Raw genomic sequence first — 17,176 nt, forward strand, 5'->3', positions numbered from 1 at the left:
ATTAAAGAAGCCCATGCTCTTATTAAAACATTGAAATCTATTGAGGATATCATTAGGAATCATAGGCTAGACGCTTTTGTAGACAATAAAGCTCTTGTTTCAGTATGGGGAAGACAAGGCAGGAAAGATCCAACCTTGAACAGACTGGTTAAGGAGCTATATGTGATTACTTATAAAAACAATGTTGACCTACATTTAGTGTATGTTCCCTCTAAGGACAATCCAGCGGATGAACCATCTAGGTCCCTTTCTAAAACTGACAGCACCCTCTCCCCAGAAATTTGGAAAATAATAGAACATAAGTTTGGACCACACTCTGTAGACCTTATGGCATTGGACTCAATTTAGGGGTAGGTTTTTTGTTTAGACCCACTAATAGTACAATATCTGGTATTTTAGAAGAGAGTCTAAGTTATTATGTAGCATATGATAGATTGAAGCATTATTTGAAGATGTGTTGGATATTGACGAGGGGGAAACCCCACATAGTCTGAGAATAGGATGTGCTATTTCCCTTTCTTTGTCGGGATCATTATCTCAAGCTCAGGTAATGAATCATATTGGATGGTTTTCAAAATCTAGTCTAATGTGTTATAATGAGTTGCCTAATATATTACAAACAAATTTTGTGTCTGATTTGATTGTGTCAACAGCTGGAACCTGGTACAAATCTTCAAATTGTACAAAAAATCTACCAAATGCTTTTCAGGATAGAATATAGTAATAGCATTTCTATTTTTGCATGTATATAATTTATATTTTCTAGCTTTCAAATTTTGTACGTTTTATTTGAGAAGCTTGTTTGTAATGCATATAATCATATCATTTCATTAAGGTTTTGTTGTTATTATACTTGGGAGTTGACAATATGTTGGATGATATATTGAAAATAATAAATATATATATTGAAATGATACCTTGTTTTAGAAAGGGTTTTCTTTAACTTTTAGGAAGCAATGCCACCATTTAATGCCATTGCATATATTAGTATTGGGGATTTCAATTATTTCGTCTAAGGATTTAACAATGTGCGCCTTTAAACTATCCTCCTACACCTAGGAACATGAAACCATTTCAGAGGGAGAATACACTATTGAGCGAATACTGTAGTCAATTATGGTCAAAGGTCATGATGGACGTGAGTGATTTCAGTATTGGGATTTCAGTATTGGGTTTGGTGTTACATGTGCTGTTTTATTGTAAGTAAGCATTGAAACATTGAATTTGTCTGCTGTTTTACCCAATACTTAACCTAGACAAATGTTAAGTGAGATATTGCTTGGAATATGTTTATATTCCAAGCAAGATCTCGCGAGAGTTAACATTTACAATCATTCTCGTTCGAGTCGCCGATTAGGAGGTACCATCTGGTTAATAAGAATTGCCAATTTGTCTGTTTTGGTGGGCGATGTAAGGAAAAAAGGAAGGAAAAAAAAGTTTGAGTCAGCAATTCCATTCATTCACATTTGTCTGCTGTTTTACCCAATACTTAACCTAGACAAATGTTAAGTGAGTGAGATATTGCTTGGAATATATTTATATGCTCGGCGCTTACGGTCATTGAACAGTGAGGGTTCTTTAGCGTGCCACACCTACTGCGACACGGATCACCCGTTTTTAAGGTCATCTCCGAGGACCCCCAGCAAAATATATTTCTTTGTATGAGAAAATAACGGAAAATGAAAGTTGTCTAAACCACGCAAGGGGTGGGGTGGGGGGTGGGGGGTTGATTCTATGCGTAGGGCTCACTTACTCCAGCACGCTAGGCTTAATCACGGCAAGATGCTTCTGACTTGGCGCCGCGTAACGGGACGTTAACCTCTAACTTGTTGGAGTAGGGCTCACTACACTGTGCATCATCTTAAATAAGCTGGGGAAAAGAAAAAAAACCCACCCACAAAACTTGAGTCGTCGTAACCTTCTCTTCTGAAACAGTGACACATAATATAATTATTCATGCATTTCTGTTATTTAAATGAAATAAGAATCTCAATAATCGCCATTTGCTTTCACGCAGTTATTTCCAAATTTTGTACGTCATTTTTCATGTCAAAATTTCGAATTTTCCTAGCAGATGTTCAATGAGAAAACTCCGATTTTATACAAACTTTATTCAAACATGGCCAGATTCTGTTTTTCTTTAAAACAAAGAAATCTTGTCATATTCGTGAATAAAATAGATTTATAAATGTGTTTTACAAATAAAAAAAATTTTAATTGTGTTTTTATCACACGTATAAAAAGACTTAAAAGTGTATAAATGGTAAAAGAGAAATAAATAGATTAAATTGAAAAATATTCCTAGTTTTATTTTTGGTGCAAATTGTGTGCACCCGTTTTAATGTGCTGATTTAAATCAGCGGTATAACATCGGAAACTTTTCATTTCAATTTAAAAAGCATAGTTGTGGGCAGGCAATTTTAAGATTTCATTACATTCATATAAAACATGTTCGCATGTTAAGTATTGTCGTGATTTTGTCACTATTCTGAGTGTCAATTTCAGCTGGCGGTGGAATTATTTCACGTGTGTTAGGGACGGCGATTGTCTCAGCAGGGTTACATGAAGCTGGACCACAGATTTGGGCAAGATTGTCATCCACGTGCAATTCAGGTGATCAAAATGCCTCTGAAGGAATTGCACTGGGACCTAAAGAATACATACCTGTAGCTTTAAATCCAGACACAACATTGGATAGACCAAGCCCTTTAAAATATTTTCAAAAACTGCCCATGCCCAACCGCAACACCCCCCCCCCCCCCCCCCCCCCCCCCCCCCCCCCCGTACTGTGTATGAACGTATCTACTTCTTTGTTCCATGCCGATTTAAAAGATTTGAAAATGACTAGGTGCAGTCGCTAGTATGACTGGTTAGCTCCATGACTAAAAGTTTGTTTGAACGTGCTATGTCTATGACCTTGTGTGACCTATGTTCCTCGTATATAAGAAATGATGACCTTTCACCTCCAGTGTTTGGCAGAAAACATTGCTCAAACCAAAGGCGGGCAATTCCATCCGTTGTCCGGCCACTCTCCGACACTGAAAATTTGGCATCTTTCAGCGCCCTATCTTTCGGGATATTTTCTATGCCATACCCTTGCAGTGCGTCTTGTCTCCCCTGGCATCGTGAAATGGGGAGGAATATTCGTATTGTGTTTGCGGCTGCAATACTCGTGATCATTTCTCTAGATCCCGCCTTACCATGGATGGTTTTAGCTCCTTAATGGGCCACTACGTTACCAGGTTTGTCATTGTGACCCCTGTTTCATCCATATTCCATATAGATGTGGGTGTGAATTGGTGTTCTGTGTAAACCCATTCTTTCCCTGGCCATGCCTTGGTGATGGAGAATACTTGTGGATTCAGGCGTTCTTAATGTGAATTGATGGTGACGTCGTTTTAGTCGTGTCAACCACATCTCTGAAGGCAGAGAACCCTTTTAAAACGACTTGTCTGTCGCGGGCGGGATTCGAACCCAGTCTTCCGCATGCGGGACGAACGCTCTAACCTCTCGGCCACCGCGGAGGTTCATTCTCTCATTCTCTCTCTCTCTATATATATATACATACAAACTCCCTATTCTACCTCTGACGGGCTTCTTGTGCAAAATGTACAAGATCTACATTTACATTTCTACGTTTACGATTAATCCAATCTACATTTACATTGAACAAATGGTGTGTTGCGTACTTACAAATACAGTTACAGGAATAGAATTTTTACTCCGTTGGCTTTCCATAGCAGATGACCTTTCCCAGCAGCCGACCACAGATTTCCCGCTTTTTTTCACGATTTCATCACACACGGCTGACATGTACGTGGGTAAGTAACATCTGTTTATTCCATCACTTGCATGCATTTATTGAAAAGCAACAGTATGGCATATTGATTAAAACTATCGCAAGAGATTTTTGTGTGTAAAACACCTGTAGCGTTTTTGTCCCCTGCGTTTATCATGATCTTTTATCATCTCGAGACATCGTGTTTCACATTGATATGTCGCAAACCAGGGAAGGGTGCTACCAACTTTTACGGCGGTTTTGCGTGCGTCTGAGCTAATGAATCTAAATAAAAGAATTGCTAATCAGGGAGTCCTCTGAGCAAGGTGATAATCCCCCCCCCCCTTTTTATAGATGATTTAATATCCCGGTATCCTGTATGCAGGGTCATTTCTTCAGGTCAACAATTTGAATCAACCGAAAGGCTATATATGTATGTATATGTATATATATATATATATATATATATATATATACTTACTAAAAAAAATTTAATTCTTCAGAAGTATATATATATATATGCTCACATTCAAACCCAGCGTAAGTATATAATATTCTTATACTCCTGAAGAATTGAAGAAACTATTCGAATATTCTCAATCGGCGTTGGGATATTTTTATTATACTACTACAAGTACCTGTGTAGATTTTTTATACTTATTCTGGTATATAGAATACTAACTTTTTCAATGTCTCAGAGCATTACAATCGGGTGATCGGATCTTCTAACCACTAAAAAAAGTACATGTATATCGGGTCCGAAAGACACTAAAAAGACATCAATATAGTTCTTGTGTTGGTTTGAAAAAAGTGTTTCATCATGTACAAATGGATTCGCCCTATAATGATAGTAATACATAAGTCCATGATACCTAGTGATCCAGTGAATTAGAGAAATTAACATGGTACAGTATGATTAAAAATATATAATAGATAGTTACAGTGTATTAATTTCATGTATTACTGTTGCAAGAATTTCACTGTTGGGAATACATCTTTAAGGATGGACTCTTGTCATCATTCAGATAACGAACTGAACTATCTCACAATACTCGAAAAATCTGTACCTCGATATCTGTACTAGTTTAACAAATACAAACAATTAAATGTGAATTTTCTCCCTTCTCACGGAAACACACGAGCTAGACTTGCTCAAGTTTCTATGTTTAATAATCAGTGCTCTCTTTAATACTTTTGACAATGCCAAACATCTTTGTTCGATGACATTTAAGCATGGTGGAGAGCAGAAAACGCAGTAAAATTTGGGGCATACTATAAAACCTGGCCTGGCCCCAATATTAGCCTGACCCCAATTTTGGCCTTTAATTATGCTCCATCCCAAATTTTGGCCTGGCCTCAAAAGTTGGCCTGGCCTCAAATTTGGCCTCTAAAAATTTTGTTGGCCTCAACAACAAAATTTTTGAATTCAAAATTTTGATTGATTTATTATTGGTTTTTAGTTTTTCAAAGTCATAGCAGATAGATGATATGTTTCTGTTGTTTTGTAAAATAATCATGAACTACCACCAATCTGATTGATTTTATTGAAAATCTATTCAGTTTATTGAATCAATCATTTTCTTTTCCCTTAATTTATATCTGTATGTACTAGTACATACTAAAACAGATTGCACAACTAATGAAACAATTGACATATTGACTTTTTTTTCAGAATTATGATTGATTTCATTGATTTATTATTGATTTTAGTTTTTCAAAGTTGTAGAAATAAAATGATTATGTACATTAGAATAAACATGAACTACTACCAATCTGATTGATTTTATTGATTATCTATTGATTAGTTTATTGACAAAATTATTTGCTTTTCCCTTCCTAACTTTATATGTACAGTACTAGTACACCAAAAAGTATACTGATGAAATGATTGATTTATTGACATTTTTGTATTCAACAGAATTCAATTTGATATCAATTTACAAATTATAAAAGTGTTACAATTGTGTTGTCATTATAATGAATTCGATTTTAAGATCAGCGCACATTCAGAGGGCTTGGGGTAATTTATGGAGTGGAGCGGAGTGGAGAGAGGAGTCTCTGTGCTTCATAACTTTATTATCCCCCAACTGTCACTAGTAATGTAACTTAACACCCTCATCCGGTACAAATAGGTGCGTTGGAATTTGGTTCAATCTGTTTGTTCTACTTTAGTTGTCAAAGCCCCTTCATCCCCTTAGGTGTGAGGAAAATTTTCCTGTCACAAGCACCAAGAATGAGGTCAAATTTATGACCTGCTAAGTCAGATAATCTCTTCATCATTTTAACACTGTGTAAATGCATGGCCTTGGCAATGGCATTTCCTAAATTCATGTGTTTTTATTAAAATAGCTGAGTATTTTTTTTTATCAATTATAGATTGATATAACCTATCAATATTATTGATCAATTGACAGGAGTAAATCTTGGTTGTTTTTTTTATAAAGTTAATAGTTATCTGGGACACCTATTCACAGATGTGATAAGGGCCTGGTCCAATTACAGCGAATTACAAAAGACAGGTTGAGTTTTCAATTGCCTGCTGGATTGATCAATAGACTTTACAATTTGGTCAGCCAAGAATCACATTTGGTCTGAATTTAGGTCACAAAGTTACTCAAGCGTAGATTGCTTTTACAGGTAAATCTGAGTTGATTTCAGTGTCTTTTGCAGCTATTTCCCTAGGATTTTTTTTTTCAAAGTGAACATCAATTAAATCAAATTGAATATATTTCTCTCTCAGATATACATTTGATTACTTTAACATCTTTAATTAAAGGTGCACTCTCTCTCTCTTTCTCTCTCTCGCTTAAATTTGAAACATTATTTCAAGTGTTTTTAAATCAATAAATTTGGAATAAAATCAAATTTGATTATATTTTTCTTTCAAAAATACTTTTGATTACTTTAAGTAAAGAAAAGGGTGCATTCTCTCTCTCTCTCTCTCAAATACAATTTTTTTATTGATTAAATTGAACTTTACTAAACTCTTAACAATTTCACTTTTAAAAATATGTCATTAGACATCTCACAGTGTCCACATGTACATGTACATGTACCATTCATCTGTTTGAGGTCATTCCATTCATATCACACAAAGAAAACTTCCAGAAAACTCTTCTATTGTTACTGTTTCTGACCAATAGAATTCTTGTTAATAGCTAACCATTTAAGTTCAGTCTTCTATTCTATTTATAGTTTTTAGGGTTGGTTAGTGCACATCTACCTTTGGGAATTTTACAACACCTATTCAGCTTATAACCATGAAAAAAATAAGATGGAGAGATATTTTAACAAAGAAATTATTAACTTATACAATTAGAGAAATTCTTTTTCCTGAAATAATCAGTAAAACTGAAGTGTTAAATTATCTTATTTATGGGGTTGTCACTCACACTGAGAAAAAAAAGTTATCAATTCTTTGTCATACCTGAGTAACTTTGTGACCTAAATTCAGACCAAAAGTGAGACTTTGCTGACCAAATTGTAAAGTCTGTTGATCAATCCAGCAGGCAATTGAAAACTCAACCAGTCTTTTGTAATTCGGTCTTTTGTAATTCGCTGTAAACTGTGTCCACAACAGTGTGAAGTAGATCAAAGAGTAGCTGTGTTACATTCCAGGGCTGATTATATAATACACGCACTCAGTAGTTAAATTTCAAACAAAAGGTTACTGGTTAAGAGTTGCAAAATCATGATCAGTTTCTGCATTCAGTAATGCATGTTTTTTAAAATTTTATTTGTAAGCATTTCTATATCAAAGTCCTGTGTTGTGGTTTGTAAATGGTTATTCTATACATGATAAACATGAATATTTTATTCATTGACTCCACTCCATGACTCCTCAACTCCATGACTCCACTAAACTCCACTCCATAAATTACCCCAAGCCCATTCAGAGCTGAGCATGTGGTCTTAATGTTTTCAATGTGCAGATACCACACATTTAGTGTTACTTGTTTAATTTCCAAAGCATGATAAATGACATTTTAAAAAAATCAAAATAAACACAGTGAAATGTTTGCTAGCATAATGATTAACTAAGGATTTTTGATTTGTATTTTAGTGTTCATTTTATTAAATATCTATACTTCACTTTGAATGAACAATGTAAATTAAAACGGATATGCTGTATTATAAATATTTCTTTCTTGATTTCATAATTAATTTTTAATACTCATTGTAAAACTGACAAGTTCCCATGCTATGAAGGCCTGTCCTGCCAGGATAAAGGGAATATCTATCACCATATTAAAGGATAGTGATGAAAGCTTTTGCTGAAGTTGGAAATTCCATTATACAGAAACAATGGAGCATTCCAACATTTGCAAATAGGGAATGTTTGATACAACAGAAAATTTTAATAAGTAACTCATTTTATGATTGTGCCTAAACTAAATAAGATATACAAAACTGTCTGTCTGAATTTTCAAAATTGTGATTTTTTTTTCTGGTTTTGTGATAAAGCAACAGTAAAACAGAACTAATTACAATTATTACATTGAATCTGTTTACCCTCTTCTTATTTTATATCAAAGCCTGCATTAGTTAACCCCCCCAAAAATATCGTTTGTACCTCTATCTAACCACTGCAGCAGCTACATCTAAGCAAATATCAGATACATGTAATATTCATATTATTGTCTTATAATGGAGAAAAAAGGTTTATGCATCTACAAATTCACAAAGTGCAGCTTTAATTTTGTGCTTTACTTCTTAATGTTTTTAGACTGTCATCAAAATCATCTTTCTTTCTGATAATTATTGAAAATAAACGCTCTGTGCAGAGCTGTGTGACATTTCAAACCGTATATCATAGATTAACCTCAACTTTGACTTCCTGTCAAGACCTGTGCTGTAGAATAATATGTTGTAAATATTAAATCTGATATCCTATTACAGTACTATAGTGCTACATGTTTATTTCAAATAGATTAAACAGATATGAACATCCTTAATTTATCAAAGTTGTAGTTTCAATGATTTATGGTAGTATTTTTTGGTAACCTTAGTAAACTCAGGTGACCTATTGCAATTGGTTTTCATCCGGCGTCGTGCTTTAACAATTGAACATTTTTAACTTCTTCTTAATAACTACCAGTCTAATTCTTTTCAAATTTGGTATGAAGCATCATTGGGACAAGGGGGACATAAATTTTAAATTTCAGGACTCCAGCACCCCTGGGGCCCTAGGGGTGGGGCAAAAACTGCCCAAAATTGACCAATTTTCTAAAATCTTCTTCTCAAGAACCACACACATGTAAGAAAAACTAAATGCATAGTGATGTAGAGCAGGAAGGCCTCTACCAAAATTGTAAATTTCATGATCCCCGGGGTAGGGGTTCTGACCCCAGGGTGAAGCAAATCTTGTTATATAGTGTTTATGTGTAAAACACTTAGTTACATCTTCTTTAATGTTATTGATACTAAATTGAAAGTAAATAGATATTTAGAAAGAAGAGGTAGTCCTTTACCAAGATTGTAAATTTGATGATCCCAGGGGTAGGGGTTTTGGTATCAGGGTGGGGCCAAAATGGTCAGTTATTAAATGTGTGAACAATAAACATTTTTAACTTCTTGATAGCTATCATTTCAATTCTTTTCAAATTTGGTATGAAACATATTTGGAACAAAGGGAACATAAATTGTAAATTTCAGAATTCCTGCACCCCTGGGGCCTTAGGGGCAGAGCAAAAATGACCAATTTTCAAAAATTTTCTTCTCAAGAACCACACACATGTAAGAAAAACTGAATGCATAGTAATGTAGAGGGGGAAAGCTTGTACCAAAATTGTAAATTTCATGATCCCCGGGGTAGGGGTTCTGACCCCAGGGCGGGGCCAAACTCGTGATATAGTGTTTATGTGTAAAACACTTAAATAGCATTTTCTTTAGTGCTTTTGATATCAAATTGAAACTAAATGGATAGAGCAGGTAGTCTTTTACCAAAATTGTAAATTTGATTTTTTCCAGAGTAAGGGTTTTGACCCCAGGATGGGACCAAACATAGTATATATAGTGTTTATGTATAAGTTTGATTTCACAACCCAGTGTTATGACTTTAGGATGAGTCCAAATTAGTCATATATTTTGATGTTTTAATGTTACATGTAATACCTATTCTTTAAAGCCTTTCATCAGTTTATGCACTTTTGAGGGCAGTGAAGTTTTAAGAACACATCTTGTTTTATACTGTTGCTGAACATTAGAATTTAGCTTAGATATTCAGAACAGGAATTTTTTTCTAGATTTCATAGCCCATGGAAGTAGTGATACTTTTTCACCAGTATTCAGGTGACCAATAAAGCCTGTAGGCCTCTTGTTATACCTAGATATCAAACTCATTGTTCTTATCAATAAGAGTGAAGGCAGTATATGCTACATTGCAGTGTATGAGGTTTGATAATTCATCATTAAACTAGTGTGAATTTGTTTTTTGAATTCGATCATTATCAATAAGTGAAGTGGATCATTAGTAAAATGAGCATATTTACAAAACAACACAAACATATCATTTATGTTCAACAATTTTGAAATCTCAAAACCAATAATAAAACAATGAAATCAATCATAATTCAGAAAAAAATCAATACGCCAATCATTTCATTAGTTCCGTATCCTTATTTTGCTGTGTAATAGTACATAAGTTACATGTAGGAAAGGAAAAAAATGTTTAATGAATAAACTGATCAACAGATATTCAATAAAATCAATCGGATTGGTGGTAGTTCATGATTATTTTAATGTGCACATTCAACAGCAGAAACATATCATTCATGTTCAACAATTTTGAAAAAAAAAGCAACCCAATAATAAATCAATGAAATCAATCATAATTCTGAAAAAAAATATCAATATGCCAATCGTTTCATTAGTTGTGTATACGTTTTTGGAGTGTATTAGTACATACAGATATGAAGGGAAAAGAAAATGATTTGATCAATAAACTGATCAATAGCTATTCAATAAAATCAATCAGATTGGTGGTAGTTAATGATTATTTTAAAGTGCACATTTACAAAACAACTGAAACATATCATTTATCTGCTATATGACTAAACCAATAAATCAATGAATTCGATCAACATTTTGAATTAAAAAAAAATTTTGGGTTGAGGCCAAAAAATTTTTTAGAGACCAAATTTGAGGCCAGGCCAACTTTTGAAGCCAGGCCAAAATTTGGGTTGGAGCATATTTAGAGGCCAAAATTGGGGCCAGGCCAATTTTGAGGCCAGGCCATGCCAATGGGGCCAGGTCAGGTTTTATGGTATGCCAAAATTTGGATGAAATGATAAAGTAATAAAAAAAACCATAAAGACTTGAGCAAGTCTACACACGAGCGTCAAATCAGAAAAAGGTCTCTCATCAGCTGTGGAATGTGCTACGTAACAAAAATGTCCAGGGGTCTTGTCATTGAAATTAGCATCATGGTCTCAGAATCAAACGAAATTAAAGTGTTAGGGGAAAATGATGTTTGGTTTGATTTAAATGTTGAGAAAGATTTTACAAATCAAGAAGATTATAGTGAAGATTCATCTGACCTAGAGGATGAAGATTTTGTTGCTGTTGGACCGAGAAAACTGACCGCAGCATTCTCCATTGCTAATATGAGCCTTGCACATCTTTTGAGATGAAGATTTATCTGACCATGCAGAAGTTGTCCAGTCAGACAGAATACATAGCATACATTGATCAAGAATAGTTGAATTTTCTTAGATTTGATTATAACAGCAAACGGTAATTTTGATGGATAAATTTTACAACAGATTTAAGGATAATTTAGGTGACTGCAAGTTAATTTAGATATGATCTTGAATTAAATTTGATAATTCTTCTAAATTTTCTTAAAAGATAATCTAATGTTGTCAGTAAATAGGACTGTAAATTTAGATATGCATGATAAATGCAGACTTGTGAATTCAAAAACTTTTTTATGAGTATATATTTTATTCCCAATTTCAAATTTCCTGTGTTTTCACCAATAGGCATATTGTGCATCCATTTCTGATATATTTGGTTGAGGATCTTGTATTGATTCTGTTTGTTATGTAATGATTTGCAATGATACATTATCTTTATTTAATTTTTTTTTATAAACAATATATATGCATTCATGATATTTTAATAATTTCAACATGTTATTCACTCCATGTGGATAAAGTAAATTTTCCTGTATATTTTTTTTTTCATTTTAAATTTTTGTTAGTTTTTGTAGCATAAATCATATGAATACAATCAAGCCATTTACGAGTATCAATGTGCATTAGCTGTATATATATATATAGAGAGAGAGAGAGAGAGAGAGAGAGAGAGAGAGAGAGAGAGAGAGAGAGATGTGGGCATGAAATATGTAAATAGCAAGTTCCATCTGTTTCTGTTTTACAAAAGTCCTTTTTAAACGTTTTCTGTCTTTTTCTTGTACCTCCTTGGATTCATCCGCCTCTTTGTCAGAGCTTTCCCAAAACACAGGAGTGGTGTATTGTTAGAACTGACCCAGAACTTTTTACTTGACTGGAATTCCCTGTGAAGTTTTGAATTGGTGTTGAAATGGATAACAAGAATTATGAGAATGTAATTCACAGAGACTATATAGTGTCTGGGGGGACCCTCAGATCATTTTCTCTTTAGTCTAACAAAGACCGTACATTTTGATACAAGATCAGGTTCTCTCTTTAATGGAATATAGTGCATGGACACTCCATCTAAATGTGTATTTGAACACCCACCCGCTACACATCTTCTACCCCTCCTTGTTTCACTGAGATCATCAGATGACATGTTTACTTAGTGCAATGTTTGTAAAGCGACGGAGATTGCCGCTTTGTGACATCACACAGCCGATAACAGCGGAAACTGCCAAGCATCAGGTTACTTGCACTGGGGTTTGACATTTTAATTAATTTTAACTAAACCACAAATCCTACAAACGTGATTTTTGCAGGACTGGGTTTTTAATTATCAGAAAAAAATTGACTGGAGGTTACTACTCGTCCTTGCTTACCGTTGCTTAGGGTCTAAGAAACATAAATTACAGTATACGAGACAATGTTTTATAGAAATGCCGATCAATGTCATTGTAAAAAAAAAACTTATCAGAGGAAATTCGGTATGAATTATATCTGATTGAATTTAAGTTCGTTAGTTCTGCAAAAAGATAGAAATGTTCCAGATTGAAACCCTTATTGATTGTTTAAATGTATAAAGTATGCATTTTCAGTCGTATATTACAGTGTATATGTGGAGGTCAAACGTTAACGTTGTCAAATCCTGAGTATTTTGAATTTGAAGTGGGTAAAACTTTATGTGATTGCCTCTCAGTTTGAAAATATTGGAAGCCCACTGCTGATATGCGACATAATCAACACTCGCAGATTCAAAGATGGTTCCTGAATGAAATGACATTTTGTTTTTTTAATTCATTATCAATAAGTGAAGTGGATCATTAGTAAAATGAGTTTTCAATGTGCATATTTACAAAACAACACAAACATATCATTTATGTACAACAATTTTGAAAAATCAAAACCAATAATAAAACAATGGAGTCAATCATAATTGTGAAAAAAAATCAATAAGCCAATAATTTCATTACTTCCGTATACTTTTTTGGTGTGTACTAGTACATATGTTAGGAAGGGGAAAATCATTTAATCAATCAACTGATCAATAGATTTTCAATAAAATCAATCAGATTGGTGGTAGTTCATGATTATTTTGATGTGCACATTCACAAAACAACAGAAACATAACATTCATGTTCAACAATTTTGAAAAAACAAAACCGATAATAAATCAATGAAATTAATCATAATTCTGGGGGAAAAAATCACTATGCCAATCTTTCATTCATTTTAGTTTTATATATATACGTGTTTTGTTGTATACTAGAACATACAGATATGAAGGGAAAAGATTTGATCAATAAACTAATCAATAGATATTCGATAAATCAATCAGATGGGTGGTAGTTCATGATTATTTTAAAGTGCACATTTACAAAACAACAGAAACATATAATTTATGTGCTATGACTTTGAAAAACTAAAACCAATAATAAATCAATGAATTCAATCGAAATTTTGAATTAAAAAAATTTTTTTTGGTTGAGGCCAAAAAAATTTTTAGAGGCCAAATTTGAGACCAGGCCAACTTTTGAGGCCAGGCCAAAATTTGGGATGGAACATAATTATAGGCCAAAATTGGGGCCAGGCCAATTTTGAGGCCAGGCCAGGCCAATGGGGCCAGGCCAGGTTTTATAGTATGCCAAAATTTTATTTCGTCTTTCCCCCATTTGCTTACAAAAGACGGTAACACGTTCTCTAAATGATTACGGAGTAGATATAGGACTATAATTGATGCTGGATGTGAAGTCTAATTAACCTCTCATATGATAACATGGTGATAAGATCAAGTTCATTTATTTTCACTCACTATCCGTCAGTGGTACATGAGGTACAATAAATAATAAAGAATAATGGTAAGTTGTCTTAATGAATCGTGAATAGAAAAACAAAATCGTATAATAAAAAAAAATACAAGAGATATACATAATATAGTAAACTTGCTCAAGTCTCTATGTTTAATAACCATTGCTCTCTTTAATACTTTTTAATAATTCCAATGTTATTTATTACAATTGTTTTGATTGGACAAAAATAAAACTGAACAAGAGTTTATACATCAATAAATCCGAAAACGCGATGTATTCATACACGCCTGAAAACAAATAACATAGTGCGGGGAAACTATTCAAATTTTTGCAATTGTAAATAAAGTGAATGAATTGGAATTATAAGAATTAAACATTCTTTTTGAAGAATTTATCGATGTGTAAACTCCGGACATTTTACTCACAAACTTAACATAAAAGTGCTTCGCACTTTTATTCAGTTTGTGAGTAAAATGTCCGGAGTTTACACATCGATAAATTCTTCAAAAAGAATGTTTAATCCTATAATAATGCCAAACATATGTTTGGTGACATTAAATATGGTAGAGAGCAGATATTTAGACTTCTGAAACACAAAAAAATTTGAACGAAATGATAAAGTAATAAAAACATAAAGACTTGAGCAAGTGTACACCAGACTTACCAGAGCCATAAACTCAGATGAATATAATTATGTAACAGATCAGATGTCACAGAGAACCCATCATAAGAGAAATATTATATTGTCTTTGAAAGTGCTCTGTCAACTTCTGTCCAAATGTGAAAAGTATGCTGGACAATGTGTTCCATTTACTGAGTTATCTGATTCATTACTGCCTGCGAAGACAACATCAACTGATGGCAGTCACAGATCATCCCCTGCTTCATGGCCATGTTGATTTTCCTTATTTCTTTATAATGGCTCAAATGTGTCCTGAATCGTCTGTTATTCTTCACTTTTAAAAATCACCATCTAGTGACTTTATCATTGCGCCTTGCTGACCTACTAGACTAGCTTGTCTAATTATAGTCTAGGTCACCTACACGTTTGTCAATGCAGTGTTCTTTGAGTGGGAAGTCAAACGGCTTGCGTGACCTAGGCTCGTCTAATTATAAATGGTCGGTAATTCTCGGACGGTAAAGCAGTGTGTATATCCAGCTGCGTGCTCTTATCTGAAGCCTGTCATGCAGATTTTGTGTGAATTATCTCAAAAAAGGCTGACAAAGTGATTTTCCAAATAACTTTTTTTCATGTCATATGTCCTTAAGTATTTACAATATCTATAATTGAAAATTAATTATTTCACTTGATGTTTGATCTTTAGGAAGAACATTTTCACACGTGTTCGCAATTCTCAACTTGACACCTCTTTCCTGTTTCACTGGGGTAGTGGAAGTTGATTCCGACATGCTATCAAATTTATGGCCATATCTTGAGATTGTGTTTTGGATTTTTAAATTAATGTCGTGAAACTTTGCAACTTTATTTAGATTACCCATTTCATTGGTCAATTTACACTCACGTTGGCGGATCTGTCAAGGTTGAGACAAGTGTGTTTGGATGAGAGAGTTCCTCTATCAAAATTCTTTATAAAATCTTTTATTGAAATTCTTTGTAAAATAAGTTTTTTTTATACGTCCGTCATTATGTTATGGCACTGTCTGTCCGGCTGGCTGGCTGTCCGTCCGGGTCGTGTTTTCCGGACTTTTTTCCGTAACGGATGCATGTACAACTTTGAAATTTTGTCAAAATATCTCCCTCAAGAATTGTAAGACTGAGTTTGCATTTCAGCTGGATTGGTCCGTCCGTCCGTGATCTACATTAGGACTAAAAGTAGGTCAAACAGTTTCCCGTGCTTTTTTTTCATTATGGATACAGATATTGCCCTGAAATTTAGCCCAAGGCTTCCTCTTGGAAAGAATGACTGCCGACGGCATGTGCAGTCGAAATCCCACCAAGACTTTCAATTGAGTATTCAAGGAAAACAAAGTAATTTAAAAAGGGGTAATTTGATGAGTCAAGAAAAGTAGACTAGTGCTAATTGATCTGATGTTTAAAAATTAAAAGATATGAGGTAAGTGTCAGAGAAACCGTACTACATATGCATGAAAAATATTAGGGAAATTTACAAGTCGAGAGGTCTCAACAAGGTTTTCAGCATACTTTTAAAAAATCAAACTAAAATACTTAGTATATTTTCATCTTTATAAACCTCTGAATCTGATTTCAGGAGCTCTCAGAGAGCAGGAAATGGCATCTAATTTTTCAAAATATTCTGGGGGCATGCCCCCAGACCCCCCTAGCAAGTTCGTGCCGCTTCGCGGCACTCACCGGTGACTTTGTACTGACAGACTACCAAAAATACTGACAATCTTACTGACAGCTTTCATAAGGGGTAAACAGGTCTGAAACAGTTTACAGGCTTTTTTTTTATTTATTACGGATACAGATATTGCCCTGATATTTAGTCAAAGGCTTCCTCTTGAAGGAATACAAGTTCAGTTTGCATTTCAGCTGGATTGGTTCATCCTTGACCTCTTTTGAGCTAAAAATAGGTTAAACAGTTTTCCAGGCTTTTTTTCATTACGGATACAGATATTGGCCTGATATTTAGTCAAAGGCTTTGTCTCAGAGGAATATAAGTTCGGTTTGCATTTTAGCTGGATTGGTCCATCCTTGACCTACGTTTTGGAAAAAATAGGTCGAACTGTTTTCCGGGCCTTTTTCCATTACGGACACAGATATTGCCCTGATATTTAGTCATAGGCTTCCTCTTGGAGGAATGCAAGTTCAGTTTGCATTTCACTTACAGTACTTGGGGTAGAAGTGGGTCAAACAGTTTTCCAGATATTTTTTGGTATGGTCACAGGTATTGCTCTGAAATTTAGTCACAATCTCCCTTTCAGAGAAATATATAATCAGTCCACATTTCAACTTAATTGGTGCACCATAACCTACTTTAGGGCAAACG

At 34.1% G+C, this 17,176-nt stretch overlaps 1 protein-coding gene across 1 annotated transcript in view; it reads left to right on the plus strand.

Moving 5' to 3' along the window:
- Positions 1-3,753: 3,753 nt before the first annotated feature.
- LOC125658018 (activating signal cointegrator 1 complex subunit 1-like) overlaps positions 3,754-17,176 on the plus strand; it is a 50,914-nt gene continuing 37,491 nt past the window's right edge. Inside the window, exon 1 of the mRNA XM_048889047.2 lies at positions 3,754-3,821. Within this exon, the coding sequence (XP_048745004.2) occupies positions 3,812-3,821 (10 nt within the window). The 5' untranslated portion in view covers positions 3,754-3,811. The remainder of the gene's footprint in view (positions 3,822-17,176) is intronic.

The sequence above is a fragment of the Ostrea edulis genome, chromosome 9 (genome assembly GCF_947568905.1).
Source record: "Ostrea edulis chromosome 9, xbOstEdul1.1, whole genome shotgun sequence".
Lineage (NCBI taxonomy): Eukaryota > Metazoa > Mollusca > Bivalvia > Ostreida > Ostreidae > Ostrea > Ostrea edulis.